Source organism: Lethenteron reissneri, chromosome 65, assembly GCF_015708825.2.
Source record: "Lethenteron reissneri isolate LAM-NWPU_2019-01 chromosome 65, ASM1570882v1, whole genome shotgun sequence".
Taxonomy (NCBI): Eukaryota; Metazoa; Chordata; class Hyperoartia; order Petromyzontiformes; family Petromyzontidae; genus Lethenteron; species Lethenteron reissneri.
Window position 1 is genome coordinate 8,536,020 of NC_083843.1, and position 18,761 is coordinate 8,554,780.

Consider the following 18,761-nt stretch of genomic DNA (forward strand, 5'->3'; position numbering starts at 1 on the left):
ATACACAAACACAAAGACACGCACAGACACAGTAACAAAGACACAAACACAATAACAAAAACACACAAAGGCATACACAGACACAGTAACAAAGACACAAAAACAATAACAAAGACACACAAAGGCATACACACCAAACCACTTACCCGAAAACAAAGATCCCCGTATTGCTTTAAAATAATGTTGAGTTAAGTGCTGTTAGTGAGTTTCACCTATGAAGGCCAGCCTGGCAGAGACCCGCCTTTGTATCCCCAGGGGTAATGTTTATTCATCGCACCAGGTAGTCATTTGAGGCTGAGTCGACCTAGGGGAGACCCATGACTAATTCATATAATCGCTATCAATGGTGTTGGTAAACCGGTCATGATCCTCCCCTAGGTCGACTCAGCCTGAAAAAAAGAGTTCCTGGTACGGTGTGTAAACATCATCACTGGGGAGACAAAGGCGGCTGGGCGTGGTGTTGGCCACTTACCCCCTAGTGTGCTGTGCCGGCCTTCATAGGGGCCGTCCATAAATGACGTCACGCGATTTTTGACCCCCCCCCCCTTCGTCACACGGCGTCACAAGTCAGACCCCCCCCCTCAAATATGACGTCACAAAGCTCTGCCCCCCCCCCCCCAAAAAAATGCGTCAATTAGCTTTAAGCTATTGTCATTGTAGTGCATATTTAATGTGGCGCTGCACTCTGATGTTGTAGGATAAAACATTTATTAAAAGTCTATTTAACTAAGTAGAACGTGTTGTCTATATTTATTTAAAGTTGCGCATTTTGACGTGACGTCACATTTCTCACCCCCCCCCCCCCCAAGTGCGTGACTTCATTCATGGACGGCCCCATAGGTGCTCGCTAACAGCACTTGCCCCAGCAGTCTGTGACGGCTACACGGGGGATCTGTGTCTTTGTGTGCGTGAGTCTGTGCGTTGTGCGCTGCTCACACTCCGTGCTCTCAGGACGCACGACTCAGATCCAGAATCCTCACTGAGTCACCATCATCATCACCCACATACAGTGCGGGGTAGAGCGGTTGACTAAACGAGTGGTGGACGGAGTGCAGCAGCTCCATGGAGTCGGCGCGGTAAAACGACAGCAGCCCCGCCTCCCAGTGCAGGTGACACCCGACTCTCCGGGGAGGATCCCTCACCGGCACTGAGGTCCAGACACCACCATGACACACGTCGCAGCTGTTGTTGTCTTCATATAAAACCCAGGATGAGTCGTTTTCTCCCAGCTCGCACTCTTCACCACTCCCTTTCCGTGCGATCGTCCCGTACGCGACTCCAACCTGACAGTACCCCGCACCCCCCACGTCCACCTCCCAGTAGTGCTGACCCGACGAGAAGCTCTCGGAGCACAGGGCTTGTGCATAGCGATCAAAGCGGTGCGGGTGATGCGGGCGACCCTGGGAGACAGCGGTCCGCGTCACCGTCCTGAGGTCCGAGGAAATCTGGAGGTAGTTGTTGGCCGAGTTTGGGTCCAGAGTCGGTGAACGTCCGTCTGCAGTAACGATAATCACAGTAGCCGTGTTAACAACAGCACCACTATAACATCAGCACTCGTGCACTAACACGCACGTACACTACAATAGAGCAATTCATAATGAGCATTGTTATACAACGTTGTAATGCGTAGCTGTCGGTGTCATGACATGTAACGGGCACTTTGTTAATCCACTGCTGGATGAGGGCCTCCCTACACCGTGGGGTTCGCGGGGGATATTTGACCATACTTCACCACGCCGGTCACCGCGTGTTGGTGAAGGCAGGCGGCGCGGCTGGCGAGAGCACAGAAGTACAGTACAGCGGTGCGTTTGTCTGCCCCGCCATCTACATTTTTTAAAGTCGAGCTTCAGTTCAATATTCACTGTGTAATAGATGTAAAACATGTGATGATACCATCAAAATGTGAACTGCTCTATGTATTCTAATGCAAGGCTGAAAACTTAAAAGATATTAATTGCTTTCAACATGTATTTGTTAAAAATTTTAATTGAAATAGAACGATGAAACATAGAACAATTGTTAAGTTTTTTCGGTAAAGTCACGTAGGTAAAATAATAATAATACAATAATAAGTGATACAGTAAATTTAGCTGTGACGGTCCCACGTGAAGAAGGAGACTTGTGTTGCCTTCGAAACGTCGTGATTTAATTGAGTTATTTTAATTTATTATTATTTTATTTATTTATTTTTACCTACGTGACTTTACCGAAACAACCTAAGAGTATGAATCCTTGCAGTCACGAAAGCTTCCAATCTAGAATTAATTGTTAAGATAAATCAATAAAGTTCTAATAATAAAAAGAGAAAACATTCCAATAAGAAAGTAATAGGACTTTTCAAAAATCGCAGCCTTTGCGATTTGCTAATCGCATTGTTTCAAATTGCGACTTCGATTTGAAATCGATTAATCGTTCAGCCCCACTGTGCGGTAGTGCCCGTGGGAGGCAGTGGATCACAGCAGCAGCGTGGATATCAACACCGCCGCAGCGTCTCTGTGTGTGTACAACAAACACAAACATCTCCCGTGTGTCACCTTTCACAGGCTGTAGGGGCAAGTGGTGTTGGTGAGCACCTGTGAAGGCCGCCACGGCACACGAGGTGGGTGTGATAGTGTAGTGATGTACACTCGTGTGTGTGTGTGATAGTGTAGTGATGTACACTCGTGTGTGTGAGATAGTGTAGTGATGTACACTCGTGTGTGTGTGATAGTGTAGTGATGTACACTCGTGTGTGTGTTAGTGTAGTGATGTACACTCGTGTGTGTGTGTGATAGTGTAGTGATGTACACTCGTGTGTGTGTGTGATAGTGTAGTGATGTACACTCGTGTGTGTGTGATGGTGTAGTGATGTACACTCGTGTGTGTGTGTGTGATAGTGTAGTGATGTACACTCGTGTGTGTGTGATGGTGTAGTGATGTACACTCGTGTGTGTGTGTGTGTGATAGTGTAGTGATGTACACTCGTGTGTGTGTTAGTGTAGTGATGTACACTCGTGTGTGTGTTAGTGTAGTGATGCACACTCGTGTGTGTGATGGTGTAGTGATGTACACTTGTGTGTGTGTGTGATAGTGTAGTGATGTACACTCGTGTGTGTGATAGTGTAGTGATGTACACTCGTGTGTGTGATGGTGTAGTGATGTACACTTGTGTGTGTGTGATAGTGTAGTGATGTACACTCGTGTGTGTGATAGTGTAGTGATGTACACTCGTGTGTGTGTGTGATAGTGTAGTGATGTACACTTGTGTGTGTGTGTGATAGTGTAGTGATGTACACTCGTGTGTGTGTGTGATGGTGTAGTGATGTACACTTGTGTGTGTGTGTGATAGTGTAGTGATGTACACTTGTGTGTGTGATAGTGTAGTGATGTACACTCGTGTGTGTGTGTGTGATGGTGTAGTGATGTACACTCGTGTGTGCATTTATTTTAATTTATGTATGCATTTTAGTAATACGTTAAGTCTAATTACAATTTTATACAACCCCATTAATGTATATTATGCCATATTAAATATAATTTCTTATACTCTGGAACGGATTCTTTCCTTTCCATTTATTTGTTATAGGAAAAATTCGTTTGGTATACGTCATTTTCGGTATAAGTCCTACCTTCTGGAACGAATTAACGACGCATACCGAGGTACCACTATAAACTGAACTGGTGGGCTTAAGGGTCCTGTATTTATACTACTATTTTTATTACTGGAAAGTTCTTGAATGTTCTAGAAGTTACTACAAGTTACTACTCAGCACTGAATCTATCTGGAATTCCCATTGAAAATGTGTAAATTTCAAAATATCACTGTCTTGGTCACAAAAGCAAAGTTTGTGGTGAGTAATAGCCAGTTTGTGTACTTTTGAGGCATCAGCAATTAGAAAATAACACTTACTACCCAGGAACATTTTTTTACTACACAGTGTAATGAATCCTAATAATATCAGCCTTAGCTTGTGTGTGTCAAAGACTCAGTGCCATTGATGCTGAGAGCTTCAGACTTTAACACGGAACCCTAAGAATCCTAACTGTGTCTGAGTCTGTATCACGCTGCCTCAAGCACTAATAAAGAATCCTAAGAATATCAGCCATAGTGTCTCTGTGTAAAACACTCACACGCAGAATAGCAATAGCATCCTCATTGAATTATACACACGTGTAGGGTTAATAGAGCTCATGTAATACTCCTTTACACTCGTGTGTGTGCTGTATGTGAGCGTAGACTGAGTCTGCCCATGTATTGCAATACCTCTACGGCGTAGAGGTATTGCAATACATGGGCAATAGTAATGTATCTGTTTGCACAGTGATACACGTGGTCAGCCACAGCGATAGCCCAGTCTGGCTCTGTGAGCCTCAGGTATTAGCATTGAACCCCAATAATGCTTTAGATGCCTTAGTAGGGATATAGCAGCCTCAAGCATTATGAATGAAAAATGAGAATCCTTAGGCTGCCTTAGTATGGATATGAGCCTACATCATTAACAATGAATCCTAGGCATCACTACAGTGATGTAGTCTGGCTCGAGTCTGATGATGACATCCATTACAGAGAAGACGTATACTCGTAGTTTCATCTGCTACAATGGTTACTCTGGCCAACAGCATCTTCACTGGATAATACACACGTGTAATATCAATGGAGCTTATGTAATAGTGAAATACACTCGTGTGTGTGCTATATCTTATTGTCTAATGAATACATTACAGTCATAAAGTTGATGTTTGCACGTGCAGTGTAGTGATAGACAAGGTCGACCAATATTATGCCTTAATCTCGCTCTGTGAGCCTCAGACATTAACTGGGGAACCTAAGAATCCTAAAAATGCCTTTGTTTGACTCTCTGAACATCAGGCTGTTGACATGAAGCCTATAAATCTTCAAACGTGTCTTAGTCTGGATGTATGATCCTTGGGCATTACCAATCAACCCTAAGTTTATATAATCCATAAGAGGTATTTTTGGGGTTAGATCGCGTAAATATATAAATGTGTCGTTAAACCTGCCACCACCCGACACAGACAACTAGTAAGGGTTGTCACATAAACAGAACATGCCAATTCGTCACTAGTACAGCACGCCGGTGTGTTGGAGAGCCAAGCCACAACATTATTTAAATTTATATTGATTTAGTTATAAAAGCCATTTCACCATATGAATTCTGCAGGCCGCCTTTGTGTCCGCAGTGCTGATGGTTACAGGACGTACCCAGTACTCGTTTAAGCCAAGGGTTCATCTGGGAGAGGCTCAGAATTGGTTCTGAATCCACTCACCATTGATGATAGCCATGGCCGTGAGTCACGTGTAGGTGACCATGTTTGTAGCTCAGTGCACAGAGCATCCCATCATCATTGCACATCCGTACTCACTCTCGCTCATCTACACATACGCATACAAACAGACACAATTACAAGACCCTCCATATAGCCCAAACAGGCTGTGGGGCAAGAATTGTTAGCGAGTGACACTTCAAGGCCGGTATGGAACATGAGGGGGTGGGTGGCCAGCACCACGTAAGGCCGCCTTTGTCTCCCAAGTGGCAGTTTTTACACACTACACCAGGTAGTCATTTGATGCTGAGTCGACCTAGGGGAGGCTCATGACCGGTTCAGAAAATTGTCACTGGTGTTGGCTGTGAACGGGAATGGAATTTGTGTCGCTAGGTTCATATTGTAGCATGCTAACCCCTATGCCACCGCTCCGCAACATACACAGAAGACACAATTACATGTACAATAACACACATGCACACTTCTGAAGAGTCCGTGGAACTCACACATGAATGCCAGCAGGTTGACCACAGCTCCCTGCAGGGCGCTGATCGTGGCGATGTCTTCTTCGTCGGAAAATGAGGGTGGAGCTCCCTTTTGAGCGTCTCTCCTGTGAGACCAGAACCAGCAGTGACACAAACAGCCCGTGTCTTACACAGCATCATCACGCACAGCATCATCATTCACAGTATCATCACGCACGGCATCATCACACACGGCAACATTGCGCACAGCATCACAGCACACAACCCTTGTCTTACACAGCATCATTTCACACAGCATCATGCCACACATCATCACACAACATAACACAACATCATCACACAGCATGATCATCATACATCATCATCATCATCACACATTATCATCACACGGCCCATATTCCACACAAGGCGTCACTCCGTGTGTTTATTTGTGCGAGTTAATGAGTCCATACCGATATGTCTCTTTCAGGTGAACCTGCAGAAGTCAGACACAGGGCAGGGGGCGCGAGTCAGTTCACCTCCAGCCACGTTAACCACACGGTGATTGGTAGACGCGATGAGCTGGGCTGCGCTAAACCATTTGCATATCCCAGTGTTGTTGGTTGTAATCAAGACAAAGCCATGGACTCGTTATGACTCAATTATTCTTATCAGCAAGGTGTGGCCTCTAAAATTGTTGCCACTTGGTGTCCGATATTATGGCAAGGTGTCCGTGGCACTTGACATCGAGTTGCAGTGATTGTGAACCAACATTCAAAATAATGATCCACTGCGAGGGTGAATTACAACCAGAGCGTGGCGTTGCCAAAGTCCATAATTTAGCAGGGTGAACATTTGTTGAGGCAAGCAATCTCGGGATTTGTTTCAACTTTCAAAGACTCATCAGCAGTGAATGCTGAAATATAACTGCTTCTGGCTTTCCTGATGTTAAAAGCCCTTCCGTGTTCAGCATTACTAATGGTTGGTATACATTTGGTAAAATGAAAAATGTAAATGTAGTGTCAAGTGGCCTCAATCTGATGTACATTACAGGATGATGCGGTTACACTTTGTAATGCCAATGTCTGCATATATTACCAACCAATTAACTCGAGGAATTTGTGTGTTAATAGTTTTATTATTATTTTGAAATTCAGCGCTAGTTTATATTTTTATTACAATATACAAATCCAAGTTGGTGAACTTGACTCTACATTTACTTTCAGAACCCATGGGCTATATGCTGTCTTGACCATGGAAGTGGCGTTATCTTGTGTTTTGTGTTGCAACGCATCTGCCAAGTTTACAAACGTAATGAACACGTGAACTGGGGCACTTGCCCTGGCTCCGTGAGCGCTTTACCTGCAGGAACGTGAGTGAGTCCCTCTCCTCCTGCAGAGCGCGCAGGCGCGTGGCTGCTGCCTGCAGCTCGCTGATCTCGTGCTTGTAATGAGCGATGTTCTCCTCGATCCGGGACAGCAGCTCGCGCCCCTTCACGTCCACGCGATCCAGAGCTGCCCTTTCGTCTTCATCCAGCGTCGCCCTCATGCGGGTGAACTCGCCTGAGATGCGAGCCTTGGTCTGGACCATGGAATCCTTCAAGGGGCATGCAGTGGATTATATAAATTAATATTCCATGCTGTTAAGACAAAAGCCACATTGTTTTCCGGTTACTCCAAACCTATTTTTCCCTGCCTTCACGTTATGTCTTTAGACTCACATCCCATTGAACAGGTCGTTAACTTTAGGTATTTAGGTGCTATCTTGCCCTTCAATTTGATCATATCGTTTAATAAACAAAATCTTCTATATAAATAAACACATTGTCTCACCTCGGCTCCATCTTCATATAGTCCAAGCCGCCATCCTCCCCATCTTTGACTCGTGTGAAATCATCGACTGCCTCGCCTCTTGTTCCATTATACCACCTGGCCGCCCACTTTGACCTTGATGCCTCCATATCAACACATTATTGCAACATCTGTATCACCTCCAATTTATCCCCCCTGGATTTGTTTAGAGACCACCACTGGGCTGTCTTCATCCTAAGATTCCTTATAAACAAATCCACCAAGTATGTAAGGACCTCCTAACTCTACAAATTTCCAGTCGAAACCTCAATAAACTACCTCCCTGTTCTCTCTAAAATTACCATATGTTAAAACTAGGTTTTGCGACGCGTCCTTCCACGCTGCTGATACTACCCCATTAAATAAACACATTGAACTTATTGGAGTGTCCTGGCCTCAGCCTAGGCTGGGCTCCCTCCCCAGCCTCAAACACGATTAGAGGGCTGCGTAATGATTGAGATATGAACCAGTGCTGGACTCTAGCTTCACAAACCTGCACTGACCCACGCAACTAAGTATGGCCAACTAGCCTCAATGATCAACGCGATGTTGTGGAACCTTCGTCCAAAAGTGTATTGGTGAGGATCTGTAAATTATTTACCAAAACAGATAAGCACATTTCGATTTAAAGCTTTCGTGACTGCAGGGATTCATCTTCTTGGTTCTTTCGGTAAAGTCACGTAGAAGGGAAGTAATAAAATAATAAAAATAAAACAATAAAATAATTCTCACGACGTTTCGGCCACAACGCAAGCAGCCGTCCTCAGGTGAAAACCAGGTCTGTCGAGGCGACAGCGTCTGAATGAAACAGCACACGTGCTTGGAACATATATATAAGCTGGGTTGGAAGGGGGGGAAAGGGCGCTTTGACAAAAGAATTTGCATATCAATAGGAATTTAGCATATTTATGGGAAATTGTGACTTATTGATTGTAAATAAAAAAGCCAATCGTATGGGGAATTGTTAGCATATGAAACTTAATGTTAAATTAATATCTAATAGAATAAGTACCCTGTCGGAGGTTGCTCCACCGATCATTTTTGCTACGATTATGTAAGTTTGTATTTGAGTAAGAGTAAGTCTTGTACCATTAAGTAGTCCTCACAATGACATTAGGTTTCTAAGGCGCATGATAACGGCTCCTACTTTAAGTTTTAGTTGATGAGGAGGCATTCCGGTTGGAGTAAGACTTTAACAATTCTTCCGGGATTGCAAGTTGATCAGCAGTATCATCACTCGCAATAGTATCCACGCACTAGAAAAGCACTCAGCTCCATTGTTGAGATAAAAAAAGTCTGCATTTGTAACATTCAGTATTGCGCTTCATTTAAGCTGTTCGGGAGTAATCGTAGAAAAGTAAATGTCACCGTATAGTTGCACAAATGTATCTTGACTTTCTGGATAGCAGTGTGAGGGTAATGTTGCTGTATCGTCTGTTTTTCCATCAACAACGTCCAGGAGCTATTCCACAAGTTCCGTTTCACTTTCCAGAGCTCGCAAATTCTGTTTCAGCTTCAGCACCTGTAATTCTCCCCAGAAACGATGCTTCTTTATACAAGAGGCCGTGATCCACGTAAAGTAACCAGTAGGACTTGCCTCCAAATTGTTTACATTTAACTGTTCGATAACCCAATAAGCTATCAACAGCCTGGCATACGTGTGTGCTTCATCCCAGACAATTCGTTTCGATTGGAATATATTTGTGGCTTCGTGTTTGGCTTTATATTGCAAGTCAATGTTGCAGTTATTTTCAACAGGATTTTAGAGACTGAATGAGCAGATCAGCTTCCAGCTAATAGTTTTGCTGGTATTCCTGTTGACGTAACTGGTGTTGCTATATCCCCTTTACCTCTAATAGTAGAGTGACATAGTGCTGACTCTTGTACAGCAGCTGCAACTGTAGGTGGGCCGTTAGCACACACGCCATTGAACATATATGTGTAGGACTTGAGTTATAGCGCGCCACACATTCTCTTCCACTGTTGCTATGCGAGCGAGCAGAGTACAGTGGGGGGTATGTGAGGACAGGGTTGTTGTTGTGGGATTAGGTGAGGGGGTAGTTAAGTGTTGAGACAGGTGTTCGGGGTAGCCGGGGGGACACAGGCCAGAGATTGGCTAAGAGGGTAATTGGGTATTACCTGGCATCGCGCTGGCGGCAAAAACAAGGTCACGTGAGACCGGGGGCCAGGGGGCGAGTAATAAGCGGGGGGTTGAGATAATTAATGGGGATTAATTGGTATGGGGATATAAACCACAACGCGACAGCGAGAGGGGGTCTTCTGGTCGGCGTCTTGGATGGAGCTGCAGCAACGGTGCCCGGGGAATCGCAGAGCAGGCGGTGACGGTAGTAGAGCAGAGAAAGAGTGGGTTAGCAGCGACAGACGGAGTGGAGATAGAGAGACAGTGATAGCGAGAACGCAGTGTGCGAACAGGGGTAGCCATGCATCTGAAGGATGCAGTGTAGAATAGCAGTAGAGTCGACAGACCTAGCGAGAGAGAGAGACGCGGAGGAGACGCGGCGCGGCGAGAGAGAGACGCGGAGGAGACGCGGCGCGGCGAGAGAGAGACGCGGAGAGACGTGAGGGCACGGAGCGACGCGGAGCGGAGTGAGGGCACGGAGCGACGCGGAGCGGAGTGAGGGCACGGAGAGACGCAGAGCGGTGGCGCGGCGGAGGTGGACTCTTAAGCGGAAAATAAAGAGAACAAAAAGACAGCCGAGTACGAGTCCTACATATGCGTGTGTGCTGGTAGGGTGGAGGAACTGGGGCAAGGGTCACGGTAGACCTCGTGGGGAAGCCCCAAGAACCCTCTGGTGGGTTCGAGAAGGGAGGCGTGGCTAGGGCGGAGCCAAGCCGCGCTGAGGGGAATATAAGCAGCAGAGAGCGAGAGCTCCAGGCTGCCGGTTCTGGGAGTGGACTCGTCTCTTCGTCGTCGCTACCGCCTTCACCTGGGCATTGCGCGGCCGGACAGTAGTTTGCTGTCTCGATCGACGCCATCGGTGCAATGCGGCAGGGTCGTGTCTGGGCCGGGTCGTGCGGCAGCATGGTCGTGAGAGTGGGAGCCAGAGTTGGTGGCGTGCACACAACACCAATAAAAGGGGAGGATGGTGCCTCCTGCGACTACCCCGTCTCTGACTGAGTGTGTGCGACGCACGCCACCCGCACACACACACAAGCCTCCAACAAGAAGGAAGAAGAGACCTATGACACTACACTTCGAAAGAGTGATAGATGCCATTCAGGACAATAGCACGGGATATATATATGCAAGGAGACAGAATAAAGATTCGTGGACGACATAGATCTAATGGAAAATAAGACTCATAGTCCTGCAGCAAAGTGTTCATACGCTCAATAAGTTAGGAAAGGATGCAAGACTGAGGATTAACGTGGAAAAGAAAAGGCAAAGACAATGGTGTTCTGAAGGGATACATTGAGAAAGAAGCAATAATACAAAGAAGCAAGATTGTGAATGTAAAGGAACTTGTATTCCTTGGGACATCTATTGACATGGGACAATGACTACACTAAAGACGCAAAAAGAGCGAGAATCGCAAAGGCAAAATGATTAATGGCAGGATTTAATAACATCTGGAGAAGCAAGCAAATCAGCTACAAGAACAAACTGAACATCATAAGAACATGTGTGTTCAGTACAGCTTTGTATGCTTGCGAGACTTGGACATTAACAAATACTGACAGACATAAGATATTGGTACTCGAAATGTATTGCTATAGAAGGATACTGCATCTAAGCTGAACCCAAAGAGTGACCAACGTAGAAGTAAGAAAATATGGCACACAGAAGAAGACCTGATGATGCAGCAATGATAAGGAAACTGGCACTACACATATGTAGTATGGAAAACAACAAGCAAATGAAAACTATGTTGTTGTTCAGAAATATGGAAGGAACCGGAAAGAGAGTTAGACCTCACAGAGAATGGATTGACATTAAAGATTGGTACCAGGAAGATGTGGCACTACTACAGCATATTGACAAGATAGAGAGAGGAAAGTGGAAACCAATGACGATATTGGCAGTAGACGCCTACTCCGGGCTATCTGCCCATGGATCGTCATGATGATGTTCACCAGGTAGGGCAGTGGTGGTGTGGTGGTCATCAAACTGTGTGGTGAGTCATGTATGAATGGGTGCTGAGCTGTCTTCACCAACCCACATTGACCAGCATGGTAATGTATTGTTAAGCAATCTGCTAGCATGAAGGTTGTGGCAAGGCCTCAATGTTACACTGGTTTAACAAAGGGTATAATTTATCCATAAGAGTTCTTTTTAATACATGTATAGTGTAATAGTGCCGGCTGGTGGACAGCGGCGGAAACTGAGGTGGACAAACAGTACACACGCCGATGAGGGTGTGCACGGTGTGTTGGCAGAGAGAAAGAACTCCGGCAAGGGTCATGGAGGACCCCATCTGGACGCCCCTGGAACCTGCTAGCAGGTTTGAGAAGGGAGGTGCGGTCAGGGCGGAGCCAGGCCGCTCTGGGAGCATAAAAGGAGCCGAGAGTGGGGTCTCGGGGCTGCCGGTTCTGGGAGTGGACTTGTCTCGTTGTTGCTGTCAATTCGTTGCCGTCATCACTGCCGTCTTCACTAGATATTGCGCTGCTAAAAGTTGTTGGCTCAGTCGGCATGGTCAGTGTTTGACCGTTAGTGTTGTATACAGGCTAGGCTAAGCAACTGTGGAGAGTGTATGGACAAAACTGTAGAAGATGATAAACAAAAGGTGCCTCCTACGAACCTTGTCTCCGAATCATTGAAACTACAAATGCACAATGTACATACATGATATATATCTTGTGTGTTGATTAACTGTGAACAACCCAACCAATAGTAGATATCAATTGCAATTTATATAAATACACGAACCCCTCCCCCATCCCCTGGTCTCCGAACCTGATTGGCTCACAAGTGATGACATCACATTTATTTATTTTTTAAGAACAATTCTGGCTGTGGCCTGATGAAGCTGGTTGCAATTACCGGTGAAATGTCATACTCAAATTGTAAATGTTGTGGGTTTCCTCTCCAACACACCGGTTTGCTGAACTAGTAATATCTAATTGTCATGTTTTGTTTTTGTGACAAACCTTACAAATTGGCTGTGTTGGGTGGTGGTGGGTTTAATGACACATTCATATTGTCACGATCTAACTTAAAAAAAAAAACTCTAATTTGGATAATAATAGTCGCAAAAGCCTAAGTGTTAACCTGGTGTAAATTATTATTAGCATCACAAGGTGACTTGATGGAGGATAAAAATCAATTTTTAGCAGGCCGGAGTGTAGCAATGCTCATGACACATTGCCAGGCAACTCTGTCCTGGGTTACACACCATGCGGAGTGCAGGCCGCCTAGATTACAATGCCTGAGATCGGCCTCAATCGTGCGCGTTCAGGTCAGCCTCGGCCTGCCCCTGGGCCACCTCCAATCCTGAGTAAGGCCATCAATGATTGCACACAGTGCTCTGGTGGAATCATCCAATGCGTCAGCCCTGCAATGTGTCCACAGAGCCAGATCCTTCTGGCTGTGACTGCTTCAAACAGCAACTGTCATGCTGTTCATCGATGGACTCCGGTATTTGAGATACATTCGCAGAGTGAATGTGAAGTCTCCGTCGCAAGCAACACTGGTCAAAGGCGTCCAGTTCTCTATATGAGGATATGCCCTATTCTAGGTCATATATTTAGTTAGAATGTAAATCCATGCAGTTGATAACAAATAGGCTCAAACCCATTCCTTGCAGAAATGTTAAAAGTATACGCAATTGCATCAATATCGGTTGCCTTATACCAGGAGTGGGGAACATTTTTTCTGCCAAGGGCCATTGGACATTTATAACATCATTCGCCGCCCATGCAAAAGTATAAACTTAAAAGATTATCCCGTTATATTTGGTCAAAACATTTAATTAACTCACCCCTAATGTGATGGCTGGAACTGCCAAATGATTTCGCGAGTTTTATGCGGCCCGCGGGCCGGACGTTCCCCACCCCTGCCTTATATGCACAACACCAAGATTCAGTCATTAATACATCACAATGAATGCAAACTGAAATGCAAGTAAAACAAGTTTTAACATTCCATTACGTATGAATTGTCTATTGTATACTTGGGTGTGTGATGAAACAGTTTTCCCTGCGTTCCCTGTCATATATCTTCAAGTCAACTCTTGTGTTCTAGAATTAAAGAGCTAAGATTTTCTATGAAATTTTATCACAATCTTTACTACTTTTAAGTGTTAGTTTTTACTCCAATGCACTTTTATTTTATCAAACCCATAAAAAGTCATTCAATTTATCCCATATACAGCTTTGCAGTGGTACTAAAAATGTACTTGTTTGTTATAAACGTTACATTTTAAAATCCACATTCAAGCGGCAATATAAATAATGTATTGCTATTTCCAATGATACTGAAGGCTCACTTAAATCTACGGAGTTGTCCTCATAGAGAGAGTCACAGACTTTACGCAGGGTGGAGGCCACGAGATTACAGAGCCCACAGGTCATACCTGCACGTCCTTGCGAGTGGACTTCATCTGTCCCACAGACGCCTCCGCTTTCTTCCTCTTCTCATCCACCGCTCGCGTCTCTTCTCCGACTCTACTCTGTAAGAGACGAAGTCACCAGAGGGGACTCCACTCCTTGAGCGGCTTCCTCTCAGCCCCACTCCACACAGAGCCCTCCACAGTGACAGCTCTAGAATTGCCCACCAGAAGAGTGCCAAGGAAGTCAGCCTGGACTGACTTAACAGTCTGCAAGCAAGAAGGCACAGTGAAGAGAGAATAATAACTTCCTCATGTTTTCTTTAATGCGCTGTGGAAGTTGCGAATTTGTCAGCTCGTGTCCAGGTGTTGTAGAGGCCACAGCAGGGGACAGGGACATGATCGTTCAACACAATGGCTCTTCACTTCACGAGCAACGGCTCACTCAAAAAGCCTCGACCCACCCTCCTCCTCCTGCACTCAAACTCCTGTGCCTTCCTTTCCCTGCCAAAACCGAATGGCTACCTTGAACTGAAGCGATCCCATTCTCACACACTGAGGTACTCGCCTTCCGTGTCTCATGCTCATCCTCCAGTGTATCGGCATCATGCCCCCTATGTTCTCCGATAATGGTACAGGCAACGCACACCAGGCTCGCGTCCTGCTTGCAGTAGAATTTGAGCTCCTCTTTGTGTTTCTTGCATCTTCTTTCCTCCAGGCTGACAATAGGAGCCACCAGGACATGGTCCTTCAACTTGGGGTTAATCATGTGAGGCTTCAGGTGGGACTCACACAGGGACATCTCACACCTGAGGCAGGTCTTCACTGCAGGAGTCTCCCCATCATCACAGGCGTCACAGAAGACAACTGCAGCCATCCTCTCTCCAACTCTGAGCTGCTCCACCAGGTTGCCGAGCGCCACGTTCCTCTTCAGCTGGGGTCGCTCAGGGAAGGCCGCTCGGCACTGCGGGCAGCTGAAGCTGCTCGCTGTCTCCCAGGCACCGTCCAGACACCGGAGGCAGAACGAGTGTCCGCAGCTCAGCGTGGAGGGGCAGTCAAACGTGCCCAGGCAGATGGGGCAGCTCAGCTCACTGTCGACACAATCACTGGGAGACGCGCTCGCCATGGCACATGGCTTCACTCGGACTCAGTCGCTCGCCGCGGCTCACAGAGGAGCTATCGCAGCAGCAGCAGCTGCTCACACAGCGGAGACGAACAAGGAAATGAACTTGACTTCACCTGCAGTTAAGTTATAAATACCTCGAGACACGCCCTGGAATGTTCCACACGGCGGCTGGGCTCACCTGTGTAGACGTGGCGTTACAGTCACGCACTGTGTAATAGCTAAAACTGATTTTTGTGTTTAGTTTGTTGTCCTCCTGCTCTTCCGAAAAGCATGGTTGGCTACGCACGGTGTGGAGGAAGTTCAACATATATATATAGCTTTGACTGGTCTCAAGTGATATAATATTTGTACAAACAAAACCCAGCAGCAGCAGCAACCCGGGACACAGCGATAATGGTTTGTCCCACAGGCTGATTGACCGGCTAGGTCAGGCTGTGTGCATTGCACACAGTGGAACCGCACCTTGTACAAACATTCAGATGTAAAGGTGAACTTGTTTTTTTCCCCATCTGTGTTTTCATTCATTATTTTTTCTTGCAAGGCCTGTTTGTTTAAGCTTCACAGTCTGTAATCGTCTTCCACCTTTATCAACTAATATTTTAACTACTGGCTTCATGCATCCTCTGTTCATCTGTCAATAATTGTTTCGTTTTTTTATTCTGACTACACCGTATTATGCTGAGTGGACGGTGGTTGTATGTATGTTGAACTTCTTTTACACCATACTTAATCAACCGTGCTAATTGAAGGTGTGTGGGTGAGTGTGTAGGTGGGTGAGTGGTTGGGTGAGTTGGTGAGTGGGTGTGTGGGTGAGTGAGTGTGTGAGTATGTATGTTATACTTATTTCGCAGCGTACGTAGCCATTCGTACTAATCTAAGGTGCGAGTGAGTGGGTGGTGGAGGATGAGTGAGTAAGTGGGGGGGGGGGGGGGGTATTTGGTGAGAGGGGAGACAGATGGGCAGGAGGATGGCGTGAGGGTGGGCGAGCAGGTGGTGAGAGAGGGTGGGGAGGGAGGGTGGCTGGGAGGGGCGTGCAGATGAGTTAGTGGTTACTTGGGTGGGTGGCCTCACGCATTATCACAGCGAACAGCCCCTGGCTAAACAAACATCGTGGTTCATTTAAGCTCATTATATGACTTTCACCGTCCATTTTCCTATTATGCGTAAAAAATCGAGGATTTAAATCTTAATAACCTAACAAATATATATTCATCACCTATTGTTAATGTTAAGATTTTACATCCTGGACTCGCTGAGTTTGGTCGATTCAATAAATAAAAAAACTATTTTTATTTTACCAGGTAAGGCCCACTGAGGTATATAGCTCTTTTCAGAAGCGACCTGGCCACAAATGATAGCTCAACGATGTGGCTTATTACGTGGACATTTCTAGCAGCCAAACACTCTAAACGCACTTTTCTAAGTGTGAAGGGAATAATCGGAGGATCCGGAGAAAAATTCACGCGACTACGGGGAGAGAGACAAGCAAACATATTCTTAGGTTTTTTCGGTAAAGTCAAGCAAACTCCAAGTACATGTACAGGCGTCAGGGTCGGGATCGAACCGACGACATCCTGTATACCAGGCGAGGTAGTTAACATCTTCCAGCCACCGCGACGAGATGTAAAAAAATCACAGCAGAACAACGAACAAGGAAACGAGCTGACTTCCCCTGCAGCTAAATTATAAACATCACGAGACGCGCACTGGAATGTTGCACGCGGCAGCCCGTACTCACCTGTGTAGACGTGGCGTCATATTCACACACACAGTGTCAAGGTTAAAGAGTCGCAATTGATATATTTTTTGCAAAAACCCCACGGCAACCATGAAAACGGTGATGGTTTGTCCTATAGACTGGTTACACCCTCTTTGGTGAGGCTGTGTTTTTCCACTGTAAACCGCACCGTGTAAATTCTTATTTAATCTTTAAAATTATAAGTAGGCTTTCACGACCAATATTAATTAAACATGTTTTTGAGTTAGATCGCATTAATATAAAAGTGTCGTTAAACTCGCCACCACCCAACACAACCAATGAGTAAGGTTTGTCACGTAAACAAAAAAACATCCGGCTAGGGTGAGACGTTTTGCCCAGCAAACCACACAGCTGTCCGCATTCAAAGTTTACAAAAAAACGATTCCCCTAAACCAGGGGGGTTCACCAACCAAAACAACAAGGAGAGACATTTTTTTTATATTTTTACACTTCGGTAAGTAAAATAGAAACCAACCAAATAATTATTTCAAGAGCCGCAATGCAACGTGGTGTGCGTACGAGAGACAGTGGTGGTGGTCCTTGATAAATAAGAATGTGGTGTGCGTACGAGAGACGGTGCTGGTGGTGGTCCTTGATAAATAAAAACGTCTCACGAAGCAGCCGTCCCTCAAAGAGACGCACGCTGCTACGGAGCTGCAGGTTGCAGACCCCGTGCCCTGAACCAACTGGCGTCAGCGGCAAGTAATAATAATTTAGTTATTATAATGTAATAATTATATTTATTAAATTACAATTACTAAATTGTAATTATTTGATAATTATAATTACAATGGAAATTGATAATAAAATATGATTTAGCGATTTTTTTTACATTTTTATCTATTAATAATTTAATAATTTAATAACAATCTTGATTTGAAGCTTTCGTGACGTAGGTATAAAATAAAATAAATCACGACGTTTCAGGCGCAACACAAGCGTCCGTCATCAGGTGGGAAAGCATGGTTTGCTGCTGAGGCAGACTGTTTTAGAAGGTTTGAAATTGGTGTGGCTCAAGGGTTAGTGATGTTAATGTGAGAAATTAGCATGTAACTGTAGAAAAGAAGGCAAGCTGCTTCCTCGACGAGGGCACGGAAGTGGCTATGTTAATGTGAGAGATTAGCATGATGTTAATGTGAGTAATTAGCATGATGCAACCCAGCTTATATATATGCTCCAAGCACGTGTGCTGTTTCATTCAGACGCTGTCGCCTCGACAGACCTGGTTTTCACCTGAGGACGGCTGCTTGCGTTGTGGCCAAAACGTCGTGAGAATTATTTTATGTTTTATTTTTATTATTTTATTACTTCCCTTACTGTAGAAAAGAAGGATAAGAAGAGCAGCTTCATCGACGAGGGAGTACAACCCAACGGGTGTAATCCGAAGGGCCTTTGGATATGAGAGTGCAATCCAAAAGACATGTGAGCATGAGAGTGCAATGCAACGGACATGTGAGCATGAGAGATCTAAGAGAGAGGCATAGAGAGACACAGAGAGTCGAAATAACAGCTGACATAGGCAGGTTGGATGGAAACATCACAGTCAGTTAAGACTTTACCTGCTTAATAACGTCCTTCCAATGATTGCTCAGTTTCTACCCATCCTCTCAGTTGAAGTTGTGTCTGTGTTTATATATCTGGATGGCTTCATGCACAAATCTGAAGGTAGCTGGTAGGTTTGCAGAGTACCTCCGTCTTGGAAAAATCAATTTCGTGTGAGCCCACAGCGTTAAAACAATGATCGGAAATGGCTGAGGTATTTGTCCTACCGTGTTTCAGATCTGCCTTGTG

The 18,761-nt window shown here is 45.4% G+C and overlaps 2 protein-coding genes across 2 annotated transcripts in view; one reads left to right on the forward strand and one right to left on the reverse strand.

Annotated features, from left to right (window-relative positions):
* AP3M2 (adaptor related protein complex 3 subunit mu 2) overlaps positions 1-18,761 on the forward strand; it is a gene marked incomplete at its 5' end in the record, with an annotated part of 280,782 nt that overhangs the window by 210,959 nt on the left and 51,062 nt on the right. The gene's annotated exons all lie outside the window — the stretch shown is intronic.
* LOC133359566 (E3 ubiquitin/ISG15 ligase TRIM25-like) lies at positions 828-15,453 on the reverse strand. The gene is made up of 6 exons (XM_061578010.1): positions 14,654-15,453; positions 14,113-14,208; positions 7,092-7,325; positions 6,203-6,225; positions 5,772-5,875; positions 828-1,495 (listed from the first exon to the last, which is right to left on the reverse strand). Exons 1-6 carry the CDS (start codon positions 15,209-15,211, stop codon positions 948-950), a joined length of 1,563 nt encoding a protein of 520 aa, XP_061433994.1. The 5' UTR covers positions 15,212-15,453; the 3' UTR covers positions 828-947.

Bases quoted from the DNA above. Each gene is read 5' to 3' on its own strand.
- LOC133359566 (XM_061578010.1), bottom strand. From the start codon at position 15,211: ATGGCGAGCGCGTCTCCCAGTGATTGTGTCGACAGTGAGCTGAGCTGC. The intron at 14,209-14,653 runs GCGAGTACCTCA...CGTCTCTTACAG, and splicing joins ATGAGCATGAGACACGGAAG to AGTAGAGTCGGAGAAGAGAC. The intron at 1,496-5,771 runs GTGAGTTCCACG...TCGTTACTGCAG, and splicing joins CAACCTGCTGGCATTCATGT to ACGGACGTTCACCGACTCTG.